The 25,584-nt window shown below is 38.5% G+C and overlaps 2 protein-coding genes across 24 annotated transcripts in view; both read right to left on the bottom strand.

Moving 5' to 3' along the window:
• The window catches only part of LOC126188844 (uncharacterized), a 2,133,693-nt gene that overhangs the window by 1,856,604 nt on the left and 251,505 nt on the right, over positions 1 to 25,584 (bottom strand). The gene's annotated exons all lie outside the window — the stretch shown is intronic.
• LOC126188849 (cystatin-POGU1-like) overlaps positions 1 to 25,584 on the bottom strand; it is a 114,189-nt gene that overhangs the window by 59,860 nt on the left and 28,745 nt on the right. The window contains exons 2-3 of the mRNA XM_049930491.1: positions 12,140 to 12,319; positions 1,197 to 1,301 (exon numbers count right to left, since the gene is read on the bottom strand). Of these exons, the coding sequence (XP_049786448.1) occupies positions 1,197 to 1,301; positions 12,140 to 12,319 (285 nt within the window). The remainder of the gene's footprint in view (positions 1 to 1,196; positions 1,302 to 12,139; positions 12,320 to 25,584) is intronic.

Genomic DNA, 25,584 nt, shown 5'->3' with positions numbered 1-25,584 from the left:
GAGCTTCTTTCCTTCTGACCGAGAAGGTAGAAGCAATACTACAACCCAGGCCACCTACAGTAAAGGAATTATGACATTTCTTGGGTGTGCTTAATTTCTACAGATGACACTTTCCCCATGCAGCAGAGATACAGAAACCTTCAACAGCAACATTGTCAGGTCCTAATGTTAAAACAGGAAGTCTCTTGTGCACTGGACAGAAGATATGCGCTCTGCATTCAAGGATGCAAAGTAGAGCATGGCTGATGGCAGCCTTTGAAGCATCCCCAAAACTTGATGCACCACTAGCTACTGTCATGGATACGAGTAAGACCCCATTATTGTGGATTCTAACAATGCCTGGCAGCTACTGGCATATTACTCCCATGACTGTGTACCAGGCAGTCAGATATCTTCATCCGCAAGTCAAAGTATGAGTCTTTACTTCATGACTTCTCTGTCTTCTACGTTGATCTCTACAAGTTTACCACCACAGGTAATGTATGTGTGGTTGAGAGCAGAGGTGGGGGGAGGGGGGAGGGCCAGTGGTAGGTAGAAAGCAGAGCCAAATCTTGTAAATAGGGTGGATAAATTTGAGCTCCAAACCCCTCAGCTTGCCCATTGCCAAAGGACACCTTGTATGCAGATGCATTCTGCTGAAATGGAGCTACTTTGTTTTTTTCCTTCATCACGTTTCTCTAGAACACTTGTGTTGTATGTGCCAGTTATTGCTTTGTCCTTTGCAATATAATTATCAAGAATAACTCTTTTTGTATTCTAGATGAAACTTCTTATCATCTTTCTTACAGATGAGATCAACTTGACTTCTGGTGCAAAATTAATAGCTGCACTGACTGAAAGTGGGTTTATTTTTTACATGACGTGTTGTCCACAGTAAAAAACCAGTGCATAAGGTTGACTGCATTCTTTTTAAAATGATCCAAACATGAAGTTTTGGTATGAGATTTGAATGCACTGGACTACAGAGAACATTACAGATGGTAGAATACAAGGCATGAGAGGCAAGACTCAGTTAGTTACATTCTTTACTGTATGAAACTTACATGTCATACAAACTATTCACAGTGGGAAAAAATGAGATTAAAGAGATACAATTTCAAACACAGGTGTCAGTGAACATGGGTATTATGAAAGGAAATGGAGATGCATAGAATATGAACTGTTTTTGTTTCATGTTTCTATGATATAATGCTTACCGATTCTCCTGTTATAATGCAATCAGAACTGGCATCATCTTCTCCACCGTTGGAGTTGGTGCTACAAACTTCTAGCCGGATGTAATAAATTACACCTTCAACAACCTAAAACAAATGTGTCTTTTACATATCAAAACCACAATCAAGTCTAAATTTGAAGGCAGGTTCATAAGTTAAGTACAACACTTAAAAGAGAAAGCACATTTAGTACTGACACCAATGTACAACCAGAACAGAACTGACCTCTTGGATGGAGAATGCAGTTGTTTACATGAACACTGAATATTGATGGTTGCCTGTATTTATACAAACATCAAATATTCCTGAATGTATAGAAATTACAAACATATGATATTTCAACAACTTTCGAGAAATGATAAATATCAAACTTGTGTGTGTGTGTGTGTGTGTGTGTGTGTGTGTGTGTGTGTGTGTGATCTTCTCCCAAACCCCTGGATCAATTTCAACCAAATGTGGCCTCTTGGTACCACCATTGTGGGATTTATAGCTTCCTAGCCCCAGTAGGAGTGCCAATGGCCTTGCTGCAATGGTAACACCAATTCTCATCAGGTCACCCAAGTTAAGTGCTGTCAGGCTGGGCTAGCACTTGGATAGGTGACCATCCGGTCTGCTGAGTGCTATTGGCAAGCAGGATGCACTCAGCCCTTGTGAGGCAAACTGAGGAGCTACTTGATTGAGAAGTAGTGGCTCCAGTCTCAGAAATTGACATACGGCCACGAGAGTGGTGTGCTGACCACATGCCCCTCCATATCCGCATCCAGTGACACCTGTGGGCTGAGGATGGCACGGCGGCCAGTCAATACCTTTGGGCCTTCATGGCCTGTTCGGGAGGAGTTTACTTTTTTTTTTTTTTAGCTCCAATAGGAACAGACATGCAGGCAAAAATGTCTTTTTCAGCCCTTGGCATATTGTCTCCCTACGCAACAGGCATGTTCCACTGGAACTGTGTTGGCCCACCAAATCAGTCTGCTTTGTAGGGCAGTTTACATGTCAGGGGTAAGAAATGGTGGTCCAGGCCCCAACAGGTAGGCTGCCCAGCATGACTAGTAAGTTGTGTTGGAGTAGTACTGGCCTGCATTGTCCACCTGCTCTGCATGATGGCCTTGATGTCAGGGGCAAATAAATGATTTTGAAGCCCCTGATATGTAGCCTGCCGTGCATGACAGGTGTGTTGTGGGAGCAGTATCAGCCTGCATCATTTAACAGTACTGCAGGGGCTACACATGGAGATGAGATTGGCTGGGCACAGTCTTAAAAGGATAGAGGAAGGGATGGATATGGTGTAAGGATGAAGGGGAGATCCATGAGGGAAGTGGAAGATGTAGAATGGTAATGTGCAGGTGAAAAAGGAAGAGGGGGAGGCAGAGATGGAGGGAGGAGGATTGGTTAGAGGAAGGGGAGAGAAAGACATAGTGACAGAGAGGAGATGGAGGAAATATAGGAGAATGGAGGAGGAGATGAAGAGACAAAGAGAGTGGGGAGGATGAGATAGACAGATATAGTTGGGAGAAGGGGGTGGACACAGAGAGGGGAACAAGGTGGTGTGTTCAATATACATGTCAAACACTTACGCAGGTGAAGCCAAGGGGAAAAGGCTAGTAATAAATAATTGCTGGTGGTCAGGTTTGCACTGGTGATCCACAATATGCTAGCCAGTGATGCTAACCATTATGCTATGGCGCATGCCCCACAGGTCATGACATTACACCCTCACCTGGAGAAACAGCAACTCACTGTTTTTGAAGTTCTCATTGGCGCTGACAACAGTACCCTGGATCTAGACCTTGTCAATGGTTCTATTTATGGCGGTACTGGCTGATGTTCACATTCTGGTCATGTTACATGCTCTTCATTATGAAGCACATTGAAGGTAGCCCCTCCTGCCATAATTTCACAACTGTTGAGAGGGTCTTTGTTTCCTTGAGCCTTCCATTGTCAATCTGCACCTCTGGACTGTAGTAGGGCTTCATAGGCAGGACAAGGACAGTGTTCCTGTACTTTTGCTGTCTTGTTGAAGGGTCATAATTCTCGACTTCAAATGTGACATACAAGTAGTGACAAAGGATATGATACCACCAAAAGCAGTGCTTTAGAACTTTTTTTATAGTCCCATTGTCCACACAAGCATAAAAATCCATACTAAGCCTCCTGGGCTCTATCTCACTCACCAATGCTTAGCCTCACAGCACTTTTGTCTTTCTTCTGGACATCCAGTGTCCACATTCAAGCCAGCTGCCTTACTTCTTTGGCGCTGGTGATTATGTACGAGGGTTGCCCACAAAGTAATGCAGTGCACATTTTTTCTTCAATAATTCTTTATTGAACATAATGAGAATTACACATACAAAAGAATGATGTTTTATCTACACACCCACATAATCTCTATCCCATTTTATGGCCTTCCTCCAGCGCAAAACATGGGTGTGTATGCCCTGTTGGTGCCAATCCTTGTCCTGGTGGCAGAGCCAGTGCTTCACTGTGTAAATCACCTCCTCATCATCCTCAAAATGCTGAGTCATAATGCTTCTGTCCTCATGCATGACAACATCAGCTCGCTGCAACATGTCAGGTGTGACAGTCGTGGATGGTCTCTCTGATCACTGCAAATTGTGGAGCTCCACCGAACCGCCTCCTGGTGACCTCACCTTCTGTGCCCAGTGGCTAACTGTACTTCTGTTGACAGCAGATGCTTCATATACTTTGCACAAGTGTTTGTGAATATCCCTCACAGATTCTTTCTCTGTAGTGAGAAATTCAGTGATGGCATGTTGCTTTTAACGTACATCACCTACATCATTTTGAAACTGTCCTGCAGCTATGCTATCTGTTGGGTGTGACGGAAACTTGGCGTGCACACTTAGGAGATTTCAAATAATACATATGTAACATTTCACATTCATAGCATTGTTTTCAGCTGAGAAAAAAATGAGGTGCATTATTTTCTGGGCAACCCTCGTATTTCATGTAGTGATCCTGAGTATCATATGTCTGAAACTGGAACAAGGTGCTTATTGTTGACTAGTCCTCATGACCGTGAAGCAGAAAAAACAGTGTTAAGTGCTCAGTGTCTTGGTTCACAGTACTGTATGCGAATGTTGTGACAGGCAGTACAGTACCCCATTCTCTCTGTTTTACATTAATGTATATTGAGAGCATATCTGCCAATGTTTTATTAAAGTGTTGTGTGGGACCACTAATCTGTGGATGGTAGACAGTTATTATGCTGCATGTGATGTCAGAACATGAAATTACCTTTGATATTAGTCTCGACTGGAAAACTTTTTCAGATGAGACATCATCACAAAGGGTGCTTTGTGCTTCCAAATGATGTCTTCTACAAGGAACTCCACAATTTATGGAGCTGCAGCAGTTGGCACTTTTGGTGACTGCATAGCAGGTGAGGTAGTCAGTGCAGACTCTTGTCCATCAATTCCTGTTTGCTGAGTTCAGGAACCTCCATGAGAGATTGATACCTATACAGCACAATGGCACTGCTAGAGGTGGGTCTGATACCAGATGCCCCAGAGGTAACAGCAGCAGGTTCTTTTATTATTGGCATCCCTTACAGTGTCTCACAGCATAATGGGCCTGTCAAGACCTGGCCAGTGATTCCTGCATCCGTTTATGTCTAGAGTCATCATGAATCCTAGGTCTCCTGATGTTGGAGTGCCATGGAAATGCTTGCAGACAGCTGGCCGTAGATGAGCTGGGATGACTAGTACCATTTCAATTCAACAGGGTCACAGTTCCCCTTATACAATGCACCATTTATTAATTAGAACTCTCCTTTGGTCAGTTCCCGATCCTTCAAGATGTCTATGGTTTTCAGCGGTGCTGGATCTTCCCTCTATTTAACAGTAATGTCATTTAATGCAGCAATGACAGATTTCATGCACACTGCTGTGTTCCACTACAGTATTACTTGAAAGGCAGTTGGAATCTTTGATTTTGCATCTGCTTTTGTATATCACTGTGACATCATACCCCCAAAAGCCTGAATTCCCATCTTGATAGTCAACCCAATGGATCCTTCAAGCTAATTAGCCAGCATAGAGAATGGTGGCTTATCACAACAAAGAATGATTGGCTAAACAAATAAATCCAGAACTTGTATATAACCCAAACAGCTCCAAGGCTGTATATAACCAACAGTGTCAGTTTAAAGTTCTGCCTCAGTAATCTCTTACTACAATGCTAGGACTGAAGAAGTTACTGTCTCCTTAAGCACAAGTAGAGAGCTTTCTTGCACCTCATTCCAGGAAAACTTCTCATCTTGCAACAATCGTTACTGTAATGGACATGCCTTGGTACAAAAGTCCAATTGTTGGTAGCATGTGCACTTTCCAAGAAAAATTCTCAAAACACAAAATTATGTGATAGATGCCCAGGATTTTTATTTCTTGGCCAGTGAAGAGGGGCTTTCTTGGACTGGGGCAAAGGTCTGCAGTCTAAATACATTTTGCCATGGTTGGCAGGTGGCTGAGATGTAGTTCAAACACTTTCAAAAAATGACATTTTGAATCAGATGACAATGAGACATCGTCCCTTTAAGATTTTGCAGCATGTTGTGCATCATATGCTGGTGCATTACACAGTCTAAATGGCATACCTTTAATGTAACAGAGGCTGTCAAGAGTAATGAAGGCAAGCTGTTCCAAGTCAGCCTCATAAACCCAGATTTACCATTAGCCTGTCTCCACATCCACAGTTGACAAATATGTACTTTGTCCCTTTCAGGCAGTCTACAATGTTAGCAATGTGTGGCAATGGATAGACATCTTTCTTCATGAAACTTCCTGGCAGATTAAAATGGTTTGCCAGACCGTGACTTGAACATGGGGACTTTGCCTTTCATGGGCAAGTGCTTTACCCTCTGAGCTACCCAAGTACGACTCACACCCTGTCCTCACAGCTTCACTTCTGCCAGTACTTCATCTCCTACCTTCCAAATTTTACAGAAGCTCTCCTGCACAGGAGAGCCAAGTGAGAGTGTCCCCCCTGGCTGCCTGAGAAAAAGCTTGAGAAAAGGATTAGGGAAGGGAGCACGTCACCTCATTTGCAGAACTGCAAGACAGGCCAAGCTTATGCAGTGGACCCACCTGTTATTTAGACACTATTGGGTGGCAAGGTGTCTCGCTATGCTGAAACAGGATGTGCACTCCAAGAAGATGGAATTAGATACTGTGAAACAATTAACCACGTGTCTCATGTGCCAGAAGGCTAAGCCAGCAAGAGAAAGAATTATGAGATTATTGCAGCACATCTTTGCATCTGCACTGTGAGAACTACTCTCAGTAGATACGTAGTGGGAAGTCTCCCTATAGGCAGAGGTGGAACTCAGTTTCTTTTTGCCATCCTAGATTAATTTAAAACGTACAGTTTGTATCAAAAAGAATCATCTAATTTGGCATGCCTGTATTCCTCAAACTAGTAAACATATACAATGAATTTTGTTTTTTGGTGAATGGGAAATTCAAAAAGTTTTTTTTCATACCTTTTCAAAGGTGTTCAATATGCACCCCCTTGAGATGCATCGCATATGTCAGTGTGGTATACAAATTGTTCCCACACTGCAGGGAGCGTTTTTTGGTGAATGGGAAATTCAAAAAGTTTTTTTTCATACCTTTTCAAAGGTGTTCAATATGCACCCCCTTGAGATGCATCGCATATGTCAGTGTGGTATACAAATTGTTCCCACACTGCAGGGAGCATGTCTTGAGTTACAGCTTCCACAGTTGCTGTTATGTAAAGTCTCAGTTCATTCATTGTTGCTGTTAATGGAGTCACATAAACAGTCTTTTATAAACCCCTCCACAAGAAATAATCACATACAGTCAAGTCTGGTGGCCTTGGAGGCCAGTAATCTAAGGTTGAATCATTTGTTCAAGTGTGACCGATCCAGTGTTCAGTAATTCTTTGATTTAAAAATACATGCGCTTCCAGATGCCAGTGAGTGGTGTCCTATACTGTTGGTGAATGAAGTCATTCAAATCAGTCTCCAGCTGTGGGAAAAGATAGTTCTCAGGCATATAAAGATATGTGCTTCCTGTAACAGACTTTTCAGCAAAGAAAAATGGACCATACACCTTTTCCTGTGAACTGCACAAAACACTTTAAATTTTGGAAAGTCCCTCTCATGTTGTACAGCTTTGTGTGGTTGTTCGATACTCCCTATTCTCACATTATGATGGTTCAGCTTTCCATTTAAATGGAATGTTGCCTTGTCACTAAACACTAAGTGTGGAAGAAAACTGTCATCCTCCATCTTGCCTAAGAACGAAATTACAGAACTTCACATGTTGTTATTTGTCACCTTAATGAAGAGTTTGCAGTAGCTGAATTTTGTATGGTTTCATGTGTAAACATCAACAAAACCCATGCCAGATGGACATCAGGGGCATGTTGAGCTGTTGAGCTGCATGGCAAACTGGTTTTTGCAGCCTCCTTGTGGAACTATGGTGGATGCATTCGAAGTCTGTCAGACACTCAAGGATGGCCCAGCGATTTGCCTTTACACAAATAACCTGCATCTTGGAACTGTTCATGCCATTGTCTAATGTTCTGTGCTATAGGAGGATCCACACCATACCAAGTACAAAAGCCATGCTGAACTGCACAAAACGTAGAACACAAAACACTTTCTGTTGTCCCGACACCATTTTTAGTAGACCTGAAGTGAGCACACACTGCTGACTTGAGAGTTTGCTCTTTCCAACAGTACATTATTCACACACATATCTCAAGTAACATGATAGTTATGCTTTTTTAAACCAGATATTTGTTCTTGATACACCCTGTATACTATTTTCTATTCCATGAGAATAACGTCAGCTATTGCTCTTGTGAGGTGTTTGTGGCATTACGCTGATAAGTTTGGTAACCCCAAAGGGATCTTGTTGGACAATGGATCACAGTTCATATCTCGTGCCTTGATCACTAAAATGCAGCAGCGAAGAATCACTATTCACCTGAGGCCTATGAGAAAGACAGGCAGTGGTGCGTACATCACGAAGGTAGGCTGAGCTTGCTCACTTGCTTACTCTACTCAGCAGAAAAACTCGCTTGCTCTACTCAGCAGAAAAACTGCATTTCGACACCTGTTAACTGGATGTGTATGTACAAACAAGAATTGCATATTCTTCTGGAATCCACTATTATGGTGATAGAAAGTGCTTAGGCCTACTAATTATTTGTTACAGCTGTACTGGGGTACAATAAAATTAAAATCATGTCAAGATGATTGCATATCTTGTATGAAATGAGGACTGTTACACAGCAGAGATTAAATGCTACAAACAAGCTGTTATACCATTTATGTTGAGAAATTATCTTAAATTTTTTTGTATGACCAGTAGTCAATAAGACTTCACAATACCAGATTCCAGTAGAAGATGCAATTATCACTGGCACGTACACACCCAGTTGTGAGTTAACAGGTTTAGAAGTGCATTTTGTCTGCTTAGTTAAGCAAGCGAGTGAGCTCAGGCCTACCTTCATGATGTACATGCTGCGACCTGTCTTTCTTGTGGGCCTTGTATTCACTAGACAAGCATTTACCATGCAGCCATGAACCCAGCTTAATGGGTTTCCACAAAATGGGAACCTGGCAAGGGTTCACTGTTCAGCTCGAGATACCAAATAGGTTCAGTATATCCTGCAGTTCAAAGAGATCATTAACAGTTTAATTCATGATGCTAAAAACTGTTCCCCAGCTGAGCTGATGCTTGAGAGGCCAGTAATTATGCCCCTCAGAGCCACAGTGCAATTACCTCCTTCCCCAGAAGAGGAACTACAAACAAAATTGTCAGATGCCCTAACAAGAATGAGGAGGAATAAAGCGGCCCCTACTGAGTTGAAAAAGTTTTATGTGATCACTTCTATACCTCCTATGTGGTTGTTGGGCCAGATATTGATGCTGAGGATGGCATACAGAATATTGCAAATATAAAGCTGTTCATCAGCCAGACCCATTCATGCCCATAAATTAATTTCAAACTCCAGTTTAGCATTCATGAGTGTGAATTTGTGATGATATTAATTTTCATTTGCTTAGAAGTAAAGGTTGAGGTTAAGATAATTTTTCTCTTTATGCTGTGTGTGCCTAAGGTAATGTGTTCACATGGGCTTATACAACAACAAAAACAATCAATTTTTGACAAAGTAATTTAATAGGATAGAAAAAAAAGCTACTCATCAAACGGTGGACTGTGGCAGAACACATTCTCTAGTTATAAGTTGTGTTGTGATTTACATAACTGTGTAATGGTTAGCAAGTATTACGAAGGAAACTGAGGAGAAATATACAGGGTTCAATAAGGACAAATGGGTGATGCTGTTGGGAAAAGTTTTGGCATGGATTGGAATAGTGGAAACTGGAAATATAGAGCACATGACCTGCAGTGGGTGTAGGTGGAGAGGGTAATAATGAAGTACAGTTGTTCCCCTTGAAGCAGCAGGAGGCACTGGGAATGGGAAAGTGAATGCCATGCTTGACAGGTATCACTGGGTGCAACAATCATAAGCCATCTCACCCAACCCCCCCCCCCCCCTCTCTCTGCCCTATTATTTTCCATAGACAGACAAGGTTTGTGAACCGATCTCTAATACCAGGGACTTCACAATAGTGTCAAGAAGTTAGATTGAACATGGCGAACACACACACACACACACACACACACACACACACACACACACACACACACACACACACAAACACACACACACATGCTCGCATGTGCACACCACTGTCACTCGGGCTACTATCTAGAATCGAATCATAAAATTTATATGATGCTAACATTTCACTAGGTAAATAGGATGAAGGGGGGTTAGATGAGTTATTAAGTGTCAAATTCTTATATTTTTTTATGTCAAGGGTGGTCAAACACTACTATCAGGAGACATCTCAAAGAATACACTGCAAAAAATGCATAGTAAGAGGAGAATGACTTAATGTGGGGAAGAAAATTAGTTAAGAAAAAGGGGTAGCTGGAGATGAACAATCACAATATCATTATGATTCTGTTGGTCTCAACACACAGTTCCTTTAGCACTTCTAGAAAATAGAAAGTATGGGAAACATTGATCTGTAACGGAAAAAGCTGTCTTGTGTTGAGACTAGTATCTATCTAGAAACCTCATCCAGGCATAGTGATTTCAGTGGGAAAATAAACATGGGGGAGAAGAGAAAAACAATAAACATAGTATTAAAGGGAATATTATAACACTATATTAAGCCAAGAGATGTAACTGAGAAGAAACAGAAGGATAGGAAAGGATCATGTTGCCTTACGGTACTGTATTAAAAAGTGTTGGGCAATCAAAAGTTGAAGTGCTATGACAGAGACCACAAGTTGTCATATGGGATCATATTCTGGGGAAACTGGGCAAACTGAGCAAAAGTTTTAGCGTGCAAAAGCATGTAATAAGACCCATTCATAGTGTAAATTCAAGAACATGATGTAGAAACCCATTCAAGGAACTTTGAATTCTAGCCACGGCTTCTCAGTGTATTTATTCCTTAACTAAATTTGCTCCAAGTAATATATCTCTATTTCCACCCAATAGCTCAATACATAGTATCAATACTAGGAATAAGAAAACTCAACATAAAGACCTAAAATCACTTACCATGGTCCAAAAAGGGGTCCAATATTCAGAAAAACACATTTTAAATACATTCCAGCAACCATTAAAAACTTGTTTTCAGATAAAGCACAGATTAAACAGAGTTTGAAAGACTTTTTGACAGACAACTCCTTATACTCTATAGATGAATATCTTAACAGGGACTGTTAGACCAGCGGAAGTAAAAATGTCTGTTAGATTTCAGTTTTAAAAGCACTTGGTCACAAAAGACAAAATTAGGTATTTTTTGTATGATTATCATGCAACTTATTCATGGAACATGAAACTAACTAAGTAGCCAACTGCTGTTAGTAACACTATTTATTAAAAACAAATAGTGCCATTAATGATACTGCACCACCATATTCATATCCAGATGGGTGTTCATATTTAAAACTGCATGTAACATATGTTGTACATGTGATGTTTACTTTTTTTTGTGGCAAAAACAAACATCAATTGCATAGCACATGGTACATCTAATTTTAAACATGCACAGACATATGGGAACACCTCTGTCAGCTTGAAACCAATAGCGATACTACATGATTTAAATAAATAGTACTATTAATTTTACTTTTTTGTAATAATTCACTTTTGTTTTTGCACAACATAGTCCCACTGTGGCAATTTCCAACAAAACATCATAGTGACATACATACTTTCATAAAAATGAATTTAAAATATTTAATAGGAGTGACAACAATGGAAAGTTGGAAACCTTCAGAAATAGAATAAAACCAAAGGAAAATACACACTTTAGAGAAGAAAACTGATAACCATGGTGTTATATAAAAACAATATGAAAAAAGGAGGCATTTTAACAGAATGATTCTTGCAAGATGCCTAGTTCTAAATAAAAGATATAGGCTACTGATACTACTAAAAAACTCCTCTAAATGAACCTCATCACTTCAGTGAAAATCATTGACAAGCATGTGCAAGAGGTATACTTGCTGCAGTTCATTAATACAGCAGCAGCAAAATTTTCACAAATCAGACTCAAGATTATCCATTAAAATAACCTTAATAGAACTTCTTCAGTAATAATTGATATTTTTATGCAGCTAACTGTAAAGAATAAGAGGGGTATTACTATTGTTGGTCACAATAATAATAACGTAATAGATCAGAAGTACCATTCAGTAACACACAAGAGTATTTTATTTTAAAGATTAAACAGATACGTTCTTGATAATTAATAGCAATAAAAATGACAGACTAAAATTGCAGCACATTAACGCCAGCACTTCTGAATGTTAGAATCATATTTTGAAGTTGAGTTTTTTCTTTACCTGAGTTTCTGCACTGACAATTCGAGCTATCTTGAAAGTTGCATCAAATCTCCTATCAATTGTAGGCAGTGCAAAAGCTGATATATTCTTGATGATTGGATCACTGACATTAGCTTTTTCACGACCTCCAGTAATAATAGTAGTAGTATTACCTTCTGTGTGACCTGCATTAGCAGCAAGCTGCAAAATAAAATAAATTTCAATTAAAGTGTCAGACCCGGAACAGATTATATATACAATGTTTTGCTGAAAAGTAATGCCTCTGATTTTTTAATGTGGAAACTCTTAAAGCTTTTTAAATGAAACAGACTTTATTAACACTCTACATCCTTATTCTTTGTGTCTACATATCTGTTTCTCTATGTAGTCACCCTGGTGATAAACACATTTCTCCAAATGAGAGACCAGTTTGATTCTCTCACTGTAGAATGTTTGATTTTATTGATGGAGCCGCAACCTCATCTCTGCTTGCACCTCTTGCTTACTATCAAAGTGAAGTCATTGAAGGTATTCTCCAAGTTTTGGAAACAGAGGAAAATCAGACATGTCAAGTTGGGACTGTATGGAGGATGAACAATAACAGTAAACCAAATGTGTCTTATTGTTGCATTTATCACAGGGCTCATGTATGGCCTGGCAATGTCACGCTGAAGGAGAGGATGCTCCATGTGTGGACAAACCCTATGAATTAATGTTTCAGTTTTCTCAATTACAGCACACTGTTTCTCATGCACCAACATAGGTACATTGCACACTGCCATGTTACACTGCACAATGTGGAGCCCTCTAGTGGCAGAGGATTGGATTTGTGTCAGTGAAGCAGGAAAGCTGACTGAGCTATATACATGACATGTAGTACCTAAACCAATTGTGAGTGCAGGATAAAAATTCAGAGGCATTAATTTTCAACACGTCCTCACATTGTAACATGGCATGACCACAAATAAGAACTTTAATGTAACAGAATCTCCATATGGTTCTAAAAAATGCTATCATCTTTCAAGCTATTGATGCAGAACAAAACACAGAGGATACAGTAAAATCTTCTTCCAGAGTCCTTGAGATTTTTCTCATCACTGTATTAACCTGCTAGGAACATGCAGAACCTCAGTTCCTCTACTTACCTCACTGTTTCCTTTGTTGCCAATAGTTGTCCTCCCTCTCTTTCTCTCTCATCCTTGATTTTTTCACCTACCTTAAAGACCCAAGTTGGAAACCCTAGTTCTAAACAAGTTTTGGTTTGTTGCTTCTGAGTATTTGATTTGTTTTTTAATTTTTTCCATAGTCCTGTGATCCATGCTATCTTTGTCTTTTTACAGAAATTCAGAAGTATTGGTTTTGTTAGCCTGACCTCATAGATTTGGTGGAAGTGTTCAAAAAGGGTAACATAACTTTGCCTTGATGTCTAATGATTTATGCATATTTCAGTGAATCATATCATTGCTTCTCAATTTACAACTCTTTTGTTTGTGTTCAACAATTTGTCTTTATAGCATCTCTAGTCTAGCTAGCTTGCAGTTCTGTATTGAAGCTTCACACGCATATAAACATTCTGACCTTACAATTGTAGTATAATGTTTTAGTTTTGTTATTTCTAGAACTGCTATCCTTGAGGCAAATGTTTTTAGTTGGATCATAAGCTCTTTGCATTTTATTAATTAGCAGTAAACCACTGATTATTTAAGGAATTGAACACACATGTACAGAGCAGCTTCAAACTTCTGATCACTTTACAGATGAGTTAGTGTGTTAAACATAAGCATATAAACAAGAAAAAGTTTAGAAAAGTTTTGATATCATGTTCAAAGTTCATTGGAAGTCACTAAGTGCTCTAATTGTCAAACACTAAACGAGTATAGTCTGGGTAATTTGTACTCTTTTTTAAGCAAAAGCTAGTTTTTCACATGTCTCAATTCTTTATAGTGCCATATCACCTAAACTGTGTGTCGTACACTTATATAACTCTGCAGGGACATTTAATGGTATACATGGACAATGTCTGCAAGTTGTCATGTGAACAGAGTTAGTTGTAAAGAAGTAACAAATTAAATTTTCATGCATCATGTGGCAACTTTACTGCATGAACAGAAATTTTTATTTTATTTATTTTTATTTTATTTATTTTCATGTTCCGTGGTTCCTTAATGCAAGTGTTTTGCTAGACTGTAGAATGTGTCATATTATAACAGTGATTACTATATGTAAATGGTAATGAGGCTTACAACCTTAATTAAATGTTAATACAGTAGATACATCAAAAGTGAGGTGTAAGGGTTAAGGTGACAGCAGAAATAATAGTGATATGAACAGTTTGTAAGGATTAAATTCTAATTAAAAAATAAAGTTTTCTTTCAATAAGTGATATACCAGTGCTATACAGTTTAAGTTCCCTTTGTAATGCTTACAAGAAAACACTGTTCACATTGTCAAAAAGATTTCTGTAAGGAATAGGAAGAGCTATCCAAAATATAAAGTTTGGCTACTTTTTTGAATTTAGTCAGTTCCTCATGAACTGGAAGTTAACTGTAAAACTTATTGGACTTCTTAAGTGCTCTCATTCTCAAATACTGGAAGAATACAATCTGGGTATTTTGCATGGTAAGATACATATACACAGTGTCCAACTGTGACAACTGTCTTATTAATACCAACATCATAACTCTTAATGAGTAAATTACAATAGCATTTCAAATTTTTAAATTCTGTCAATTGTTACACAAAATATTGAAAAACAAATTTTGGTTGGCACTGAAAAAGACGTTAGATAGGCAACTTGCAATTGTTCATGTGAACCATGAATCAGGATATCTATAGTAACACAGATTATATCAGTTACAGATATTCTGAACCCCTTCAATTGTATTGTTCCTCCATGATATTTAAATTTATGTACCCTTTCCATTTTACCCAAGCCTGAGCCTGTATGTGGTTTGCTTGATTCGGGTAGTAGCATTTCGTTGTTGGATTACCAATGGTAGTCCGAATTTAAAGTGATTTGTAGAATACGTCCTTTCCATGCCTCATCCCAGAGATATCAGCTGTTAATGGACAAATGTTGCATCCGGTAGGTGACATGCATGGGAAGTTGAGTATTCTTTGTTTTTCGTGGCTGATTTACTAGGTGTTAAGGATTTTTTAGTTAACCTATTTTTGGGTTGCAATTTCAAACACTGCACAGGGCTTGTATTAGATTATGCTGGTAAGATTTTTTACTTCAAATTTTTTCATTGTCTCTGGATGGCATTGTTTTCTTGCCAAGGGGTTGCCCGAGTCAATGTGCTCCAACCCCAAGGTTCCAATTTTTATGTCAGTAATCTTGCTGAAGCAAGGCTGAAAACCTATTGCAACTCCTTGCACATTTTCTTGATGTTCTGACAAATAAACTGGGCATCACCAACAGAAGTAAGTACAAGATTTGCTTGGGCAATGATGTTCCTGTGAGGTAAACCCTGTATAGATAGACTGTCACCCTCCTATGCCTTTCCAGTTTTTCTCATCCCTAACAAGCAAGGGGGGGGGGGAGACTATCTATGACCTGATGTTAACTGTAAAGCATTGAATGAGAAGGTTATTTTGGAGTCTGTTCCCTTGCTGGATCTCTACAGTAGTTTAATGTGGTTTCTGGAGCATGTTTCTTTAGTGTGTTGAATTAAACATACTATCAGATTCTCTTAACTGTAGTTTCTAAACAGGTCACTGCCTTCAGCACTGACTGAAACTATTGTGCATTGGCAAGACAGCCAGTCCACTATGAAGGAAGCCTAAGGGCATGCGTTTAAGCTCACGCAGGCTAGTGTGAGGTCTGGAACAGGACAAGGATTTTAGACTTAAGAAAAAAGGAGGTAACTGGTAGAATACTCAACTTTAATCCATAATTGGTGAACATCGCTCTTGATGGTACATGTTTTACAGCATCAATAGTAACTGGTAATGGCGCCTTGCTATGTCGTAGCAAATGACGTAGCTGAAGGCTATGCTAACTATCGTCTCGGCAAATAAGAGCGTAATTTGTCAGTGAACCATCGCTAGCAAAGTCAGCTGTACAACTGGGGTGAGTGCTAGGAAGTCTCTCTAGACCTGCCGTGTGGCGGCGCTCGGTCTGCAATCACTGATAGTGGCGACACGCGGGTCTGACGTATACTAACGGACCGCGGCCGATTTAAAGGCTACCACCTAGCAAGTGTGGTGTCTGGCAGTGACACCACAGAAACCTATATTAATTTAATTTGGTTTCCTTCAGCCTCTCAACTGGAGCTGCTGCATTATCTCAGCTACTGTGGTCTTAAATTCAAATCCATTTATATCTCTCTGAATGATGTCATTATTTATAGCACTACCTTTGCTGAACATCTGGAACATCTTGGACAAGTCTTGCTTCAGTTTAGGGAGACTGGGCTCACTCTTAAGCCCTCTAAGATTAACATAGGCCGTTGGCAGATCTCTTTATTGGCCATTTGGTGTCAGCCGAAGGCATCAGAATTGATCAGGAACATATGCATGATTTGCATAAGTTCCCTCCATCTAAGAACAAGAAGGGGTAGCCAGGTTTACTGGCATGGCCAATTTTTTCACAAATTTGTGCCTAATTTGGCACAAATGGCAGGCCCCCTTCATAGCGTGTGTAGGAAGGGAGAGGTTTTTGAGATGAGCAAAAGTTCACAAGCCTTGTTTGAAGCCATCAAAGAAGCTCCTAGTAATCCACCAGTTTTAGCGATACCTTATTTTGAATTGCTGTTTATTATATAGAATGTTGCCTCAAATGCCATTGTTCATAGGAATCCGAGGGCCAATTCGGTCTGATAGCATATGCTGTGAAGAGATTATCTCATGCTGAGTTTATACATTTGTTTTATGAGTGGGAAACTCTTGTGGTTCTCTTTGCCTTACAGAAGTTTAAATTTTATCTTGAGCTTAGGGAATTCTAACTCGAGACTGATAGCCATGCCAAAGGGAGATGAGGAGGATTGCTCATCAGGCAGTCCACATTTTGGCTTTCCAAATTACTGTCAAACATATTAGAGGCACAGAAAATCAAATTACAGACTTCCTCAGCCATGTGTTTGAGAGGGACAGTCATGTTGGAAGTGTCATTAAGCTCCACCTATAGCTTGTGTGTGTGATGCACTGGAGCTCTTTTTGGCTCTGAAGCACAAACAGGATCAAGAGCCTTCAATTCATTCTACTAAGTGTGGGTTACGGGGGGGGGGGGGGAGGAGGGGGGGGAAGTAGCATGTTATGAATTATGTTTTAAATAAAGGTCTGATTTGCCGTAAGGAATTTAAGATCTGCCTACCTGCCTACCCAAGGAGTTGGTACCAACTGTCTTCCATTATCTCCACAATTCTGTGCTGGGGTGCCATTTAGGAGTGTACAAGACTATTGCTAAAACTAGACAACATGTGGCATAACCCTCCTTGTACTTCACTGGCATTATTACCTTGAAAATCTTTGATCATTGTGGGTAGTTGTTGTTTTTCCTCTTTTGTTACTGTCATTTAGTGTGTTCCAAACAGACTGGATTGCTGAGCAGAGATTATATTTGACAGCCTTATTTTCTCACCAGATATCTGCACTGGATAAGCAATGAGTGCAAAGCAGATTTACAACTGAATACTTTGTGAACTAGTTTTATGGCACATTTAAATCTTGTTTTGACCCAAACGTTTTAACATTTAAATTTCCTTGGGTTGTTCTCTTGATTTGGCTGTAGCTCCTCATGTGTTTGTAAATTGTATTTATTATGCTCAATTAAAACTGTGTCATTACACTTAGGGTTTCATTGGCGTGTTCTGGGCTTGGTTGTGCTAATTTTATTTTGTGTGCATCCAGTTGGCATCTTGGTAATTTAATATTTACTCATGTATGCTCCAGACTCCAGGTGTGTATGTTACACTTGATTGCTTGTGGGCCTTGTACTGCTATGCACATGTGTGAGCATACGAGCCTGGTTGGCCTTTGTGAGCCTTGTTCCAAGATGGCGTCTAGTGCGGTTGTGTGTAGTGATCAAGTGAACAAAAGTTACAGTTGTGCCTTAAAAACAGGTGTCTATGGGTATTGTAGTAGTGAAATCGTGAAGCTAAAAGAACGAATTTCAAGTTTACAAAAAACTGTGGACGTTTTAAGATATGACATTTCGCATTTAAGAAACGAAAATGCTGAGCAGCGGAAAGTCCCTCGCAACATGGCGCCAATTGTAAATAATCAGTCGAGTAAAATTTACGAAAATACGTGTTGCGTATGTAAAAAGTACAACACTTTCAGTGACAGGATTGCACTAAAATATCAAAATTTGCGGAAAGGAGACATGCAGAATCGGAGAAATTCCACTGTGTAGCAACTACATCTAACGAACAAAATCAGTATATTACGCCTAAAACATCTAAAGCTGTGAAAAAATATGCGAATGATTCCTCGTTAAACATTACGACAAGGAACAGGTTTGATGTGCTACAAAAAGATGAAAATTGTGAACAACAAAGCACTGGGGTAAATAAAAACTTCATAGTTCAAGAAAACAGCATAAGTAGCAAGAAACATTCGTACAACAGACACAGCACTAACACAAAAAGTTCACCTAAACACAAAAAAAGAATAACAGTGTTTGCAGACAGCCATGGGCGATCAGTTGCAGCTAACTTAATGCATCAAAGTCATAATAATTTCGTAATCCAAGGAAATGTTATACCAGGTGCACCAGTAACTTCAATACTTGAAAGCTGAACAACTTACAAGATCTCACAATGAATGACACAGTTATAATCTGGGGTGGCACAAATGATGTAGTCAAAAATGAAGCAGACAAGGCATTAAATGCTATAACATCAGCATTAATTAAGCTTCAGCACAGAAATGTAATCATAGTAGGGATACCCCATAGACATGATCTTGAAAGCTGGTCTTGTGTGAACGATGAAACCAGGCGAACAAATAGGAAAATAGCCAAAATAGTGAAATCTTTCCAAAACACTCAGTTTGTAACAGTCCCTGAGAACAGAGACTGGTACACTTCTCATGGACTACACCTAAATGCTAATGGCAAGGAAGAAATGGCCAGAACTCTACTAGCAGCCATCTCTCCAAAAAATCAACTAAAGCATGCAATATAACTTGAGTGGAAGGATCCAGATGGAACTGAGCAAATAATACCACAGCAAGAAAAAATTACAGTACCAGAAATCAACCACAATGTTGTCTAGAGGACAGTAACGAACAATGGAGTAGGAAGATCAGTTTGCAGGAACAGGATATTCAAAAGTCCAGAAACACATTGTGCTCCTAGAAGATACTCAAGACGAATAAAACCCAGAGTTCAAAGTGACATGTTTTTGTGGGGAAGTAAAGCAACTAACAAATTCCCAGGACTGGGTAAAAACAACTGGCCAAGCCAGCTAGTTAAAACAACAGAAGCTCTTGCATCAACTGCAGACTCTTCAGCATCACTTACTCAATCAAATGTGGTGGAGTATACAACTCCAGTTACTGCAACACCAGGCAGCTCTGCAACTCCTCGGTCTGTACGGAGCAAGAAGGCACCTCAACAGCTACCTTGACAACTAGACAGACAGAAGCCAGGTTGGGTAGTAGATCGAGAAATGCAAGATCGCCAAAGAACAGGAACACTTTTATTGCCTGGATCCAGAACTTATGTAAGTGAACCAACTCAGTGCATTTTAAAGGAAGATAATCAGAGCGACCAGTTAAAAATACCACTAAGGCTCTTGCACCTAAACATACAGTACCTTAGAAATAAGCTTAATATATTACAGGTTTTTGTAAGTGAACAGTCACCTTATATAGTAGTGTTAACTGAGCATGGATTAAAATCTGATGAAATTATTTACTGTAAACTAGAGGGCTACTCCTTAGCAAATAGTTATTGGAGACAGCAACATAAGGGTGGTGGTGTGGCAGTTTACATTAGTGAGAATCTCGAGTACAAGAAAATAAACTATCTAGACCAGTACAACAAAGAAGGCTTGATTGAAGTGACAGGCATTGAAGTCCACACCAAAGAGTGTAGAGAGGTTATGAGAAAACATAAAGTTATTGGGATTTACCATCCACCAAAGGCTAATGTAGTTAGCTTCATAGACATATTTAGTAGAGTAGTGGGACATTGTGGTCCCAGTGACCTAACTATACTTGGTGATCTGAATATTGAGGCAAAATCTTCCAGTTTGTGTAATATGAGGTTAATAGACACTTTTAACTCATATAATCTCGTAAATGTAGTAAATAGTGATACCAGGGTAACAAAGTCCATATCTAGCAGAATTGATTACGTTATACTATGTAAACATATTAAAGACAGTGTTAGGTGCTGGAATATGGATTTTCACTACTCTGACCACAAATGCCAGCTTGTAGAGTATGTAACCACAAGCATCCCAAAAATGACAAAAGTTATCGAAAATAAAAGAATCCTAAGAGAGGGTAACATCCTTGCCCTAAGAAATAAATTAGCTATAGAGGACTGGGATCTGGTTTACCAGACTGAAGGATCTGAAAACAAATGGGCCAAATTCTATGATACTATGCTAAGACACTTTGACAGATGCTGCCCTGTTAAGAAAATACAAAGAGTGTTCACCCATAGCCCAAGTGCAAAAGCCAACAGACTGATACTTCCAGCAAATATGATAAAACTCAGGCAAAACATCCAGGACCTGGATGTGCTACACAAGTCAACAAACCTGCAGGTTTTTAAGGCCAAGTACAACGAAGCCAAGAAAATCTTTAAGAAAGAGCTTTCAAATCTAAGAAAACAGATATACAGCAGTGAAATAGCTCAATCAGACAATATAGCCAAGACCTCATGGAGAATTGTAAATCAATTTCGCAAAGCCACACCAAAGCCAGAAACTGAAATTTTAATTATAAGACATGAAGGAACACAATTAAAGATCCTAATAAAATCTGCAATGTTTTCAGTAAATACTTTATATCTGCAGCTGTCAGTCCAATTAATAACACAGTTGTGAGTAGTGAGGTAAAGCTCTGCCCCTTTGAAGAGCCACCTTTTGAATTCAAACAAGTAAGTGAAAAAGAAATAGGCAGGATAATAAATAACCTAAAGAATAAGTTCTCATCTGGATGGGATGGTTTGAGTAGTATCATGATTAAAAAATGTAATAAGGAATTAGTTAAAATAATCACCCACCTGGTAAACTGCAGTATCAGAGAACATACATTTCCAAACGTATTGAAATGGAGCACAGTTAAACCAGTGCATAAAAAAGGATCCAAGGAAGAGGTTTCAAATTTCAGGCCCATATCATGTCTTCAGCAAAGTATTTGAAGTTGTGCTGCTGACACAACTTAGTGACTATTTCTTGAAAAATAAGTTCCTAACAGAGACACAACACGGATTCCAAAAAGATCATAGTACTATCACAGCAATTACGGAATTTCTTCACAAAACGTATGGTGCCCTTGATCAAGGAATGCAAACAGCTGGCATATTTCTAGACCTTGCTAAAGCCTTTGACTCGATAAACCTTGAGTTACTTTTAAGTAAACTTGAGTCATACAATGTAAATGCTGCATCCATGCAATTGCTGGCTACATATTTATTTAACCGCATGCAGTGTACAAGGCTGACTTACAAAATCAATAATCAGATCATTAATTTCCAGTCCAAATATGAGACAGTCACACAAGGTGTACCCCAGGGCTCAATTTTGGGCCCTTTCCTTTTCCTAGTGTACATAAATGATATAGAGCACCCTTTCAACTCCCCAATTGGTAACCTATGCAGACAACACCTCACTGTTATTTCTTGGTAAACAAAATGATGAGTTAACGTTGGTAGCAACTGAGGGACTACAGGAAATAACTATTTATTTCCATGATCAAGGTTTGGAAGTTAATATCAGTAAATCTCAGTTATTGCCATTTCAACTTACAAACTCACACCAAACCTCTATCAGTAACATAGGTGGAATTGAAGTAGTGGACACAGAAGGCTGCAGATTTCTAGGTATTCACCTAGATGAAAATCTAAGATGGGTAAACCATATCAAATTTTTATGCAATAAAATCACCAGTTCATTACATCTAATCAGCCAGTTATCAAAAGTAGTTCCACATCAGACATTAAAAACATTTTTCCACAGATTAATTACGGGACAGAGATATGCGGTTGTGCTGCCGACATACATATGAACAGAATATCAACCCTACAGAAAAGAGCAATCAGAATTATCCATGGATTAGGGTATAGAGATTCATGCAGGGAAATCTTTGTTCATCATAAATACCTCACAGTCTACTCACTGTATCTTTACAAATTAATTATATTTTTTGTGACACATCAAAACAAAGAAACAAAGTGCTCTTATGCATGCCTATAATACAAGAAATAAAGACTGCTACTACAGACAAAGAACAAAATTAAAAACAACAGACCATAGTCCATGCATTAGTGGTCAAATATGGTAAACAGATTACCGAGCTCTTTTTATATATATATATATATATATATATATATATATATATATATATATATATATATATATAAAAAGAAAGATGATGACACTTACCAAACAAAAGCGCTGGCAGGTCGATAGACACACAAACATACACACAAAATTCTAGCTTTCGCAACCAACGGTTGCCTCGTCAGGAAAGAGGGAAGGAGAGGGAAAGACAAAAGGATTTGGGTTTTAAGGGAGAGGGTAAGGAGTCATTCCAATACCGGGAGCGGAAAGACTTACCTTAGGGGGAAAAAGGACAGGTATACACTCGCACACACACACATATCCATCCGCATATACACAGACACAAGCAGGCATTTGTAAAGGCAAAGAGTTTGGGCAGAGATGTCAGTCGGGGCTTATGTATACCCTGTTTGTTCCATTATCTTATGTACCTCCATTTTAAATGATGCACTTATATATATAGACGCGTGTGTGTGTGTGTGTGTGTGTGTGTAATGACAACTTCCATACAAAGAAATCTGTCTATAGATGAATGAATAAACAAATAAAAATAAATAAATAAAAATGGTTTATTCTCCATGACAGTCAGATATATTTTCAAGAAAAAATTACTAGTTTCGCCTGACACTGACTTTTTTAAGATCGTGAGAAGAAAGCAGGGTTCACTCCCCTGCACTTTGCAAAAATCACATTGAGAAAGTGGTTTCCCCAAAATGCTTTCGAGTGAACTATGGTTTCCTTCTTATGGTTTGAAAATCGCCAGTGATAGACAAAACCAATATTTTCTACTTGAAATTGTCTGTGACTATGCCAGAAAATAAACCATTTGAAACAAATGTATCAACAGTCAATGATTTCACCAGCATAACATGTTTTCCTAAGATTTTTTTTCACTTCATATGGGAAAGGTGGGCATTTATACTTGATATAATGCTTTATTTAATTATACTAATATATCAACACTTAACAAGAGTGAATTTAGGTTGAGCTGTGAAATTAAAAAAAGTAAAAATAATTTTCATGTAGACTGTGTGTCCCTATCTAAATAATGTGTAGCATAGAGTTTTACACTGTAATGAAAATTTATTTTATAGAAAATTTACGAATTGGAAATTCTTTGATCTTATAAGCAGAGTATCTTATTAATCAATATTTTTGGGATGCATATTCCAGTTAACACTAATGGTCACATTAGACAAGCTTTTCTCAAAGTTGCTGTATTGCATGTGTTAATAAATTAATTTAGAAGTAATGTCCACAATAATTATCAGCGGATTGAATTTCAAGGTGTCATCTTATTTGTCAGTTACATAATGTGAACTCAATATTATTCATATTAATACTTTTGTTCAATTCTTGTTTAACAATTTTCCACATCACTTTACGCTTTATTTTTGTTAATAGTGACTGTGTTTCACTTTTTTCAAAAAAGAAAAAAACAGACAAGGGATTCATAATACTGGTGTTAAAGTAGTTTCAACTCTTGACTATAATTTGTCCTCTGAGTTACATAGAACATTCTCTTTCTACCACAAGATACTTTAATCCCAAGAGATATCCATTCCCTGTTCTTGGTTTTGCTCAAATTCATACTGGTTTGTTCTATCAGAAAAGAATACTCTACAAATGTGTGCAAAAGGTGGCTTAATTCTGCATCTACTCTGTCTACATATAAGATATCGTCCCATAATTTATCTCCAAACACCATGACTAAGTCATTATTTATGATTTTGTAGTACAGTATTTCTCTTCTTTGATGTCAACCTAACAAACCAGTGTATTTTGTTGTTTACATTTCACAATCAATGACTACCACATTTACATTTAAATCACTCAAGGGGTTGGGTCTATAATCAAAATTTCCACTGCTCTTCCACTAAGTCCTGGAATACTTAGTGGGTACTTCACTGTGGCAAAGAATGCAAAGTTGGATATCAACAATTCAGTGTCCTCAGTCACTACTGTCTCACAGAAAACCAACACTACAGCCTCCACAAACAGTTATAAAAACTGTGTCTAGATGTTTTATGAAGTTTAAGATATCTCCTACTGGTGGCTAATAAATTATCAGTATCATACTACAAACTTGAGTATTTTCTGACCCCCTACTTTGTATATTTTCCCTGAAAAGAAAGACATCCTGTGCGTGTCTGACCACCACATAACCACAGGGTTAGATAAGTTACATATAAATGGTTGCACTATATCAACTTACTCATGCAGAAGTAATATGGGAAAAGGAGGAATTGTTACATATATGACGACAGAACACAAGTTGAAAAACATTGAAACGAGTAAACTTTGTAGTGGCTAGCACACAGAAGTGTGTGCTTGTGAATTAATACTGAACAATAGTTCACTTTTAATTGTAACTGTATGCAGGTCCCCACTGGGAAATTTTGAACTGTTAATGAGGAATCTGGATTTCTCAGTGTGCTGTCTGTCAGACAGCAGTAATCAGTTAACACTAGAACGGCAGAGTTTCTGACATTCCTAAAATGGCAGAAAGGGGTCATTCTGACTCCACATAAGATATTTTCATATCTGACTTAAACAAGTACTTCTTTTACTGTTTGTTAATCCATACCTTATTGCTAATAATCACAACAATTATTTACCATTATAAATAATAATTACTAATTTATTTGAACAACCATGTATCATACACATTTATTGTTACTATTGCTAACAAGTTTCTTAACTGTAGATTTTAATTCATTAATTATTCATACAACCTTCTAGACACATTTAGTATATTTAGTCCATTTTACTCTCACATGTGTTTTACAAACAGTTCGGTATTACTTTTTGCTCAAGTCATTTGAAGTCTCTAGACACATTCAGCACATGTGATTACTGTTTTACGTACACAGTTTCTGCACACAGCTTAGTGGCACTTTACATAATTTTTGCTGGTCTTGTTGGCTTAGCATAGGCTGATTTGGCACTTCCACTGCTTTCTAGATGATTTCAGTCCTATATCCTCTTCCTTTGCCTAATGTTCTT

Source organism: Schistocerca cancellata, chromosome 5 (genome assembly GCF_023864275.1).
Source record: "Schistocerca cancellata isolate TAMUIC-IGC-003103 chromosome 5, iqSchCanc2.1, whole genome shotgun sequence".
Lineage (NCBI taxonomy): Eukaryota > Metazoa > Arthropoda > Insecta > Orthoptera > Acrididae > Schistocerca > Schistocerca cancellata.
The sequence above is the reverse complement of the archived record's forward strand: the minus strand, read 5'-3'. Positions and strand labels throughout refer to the sequence as shown.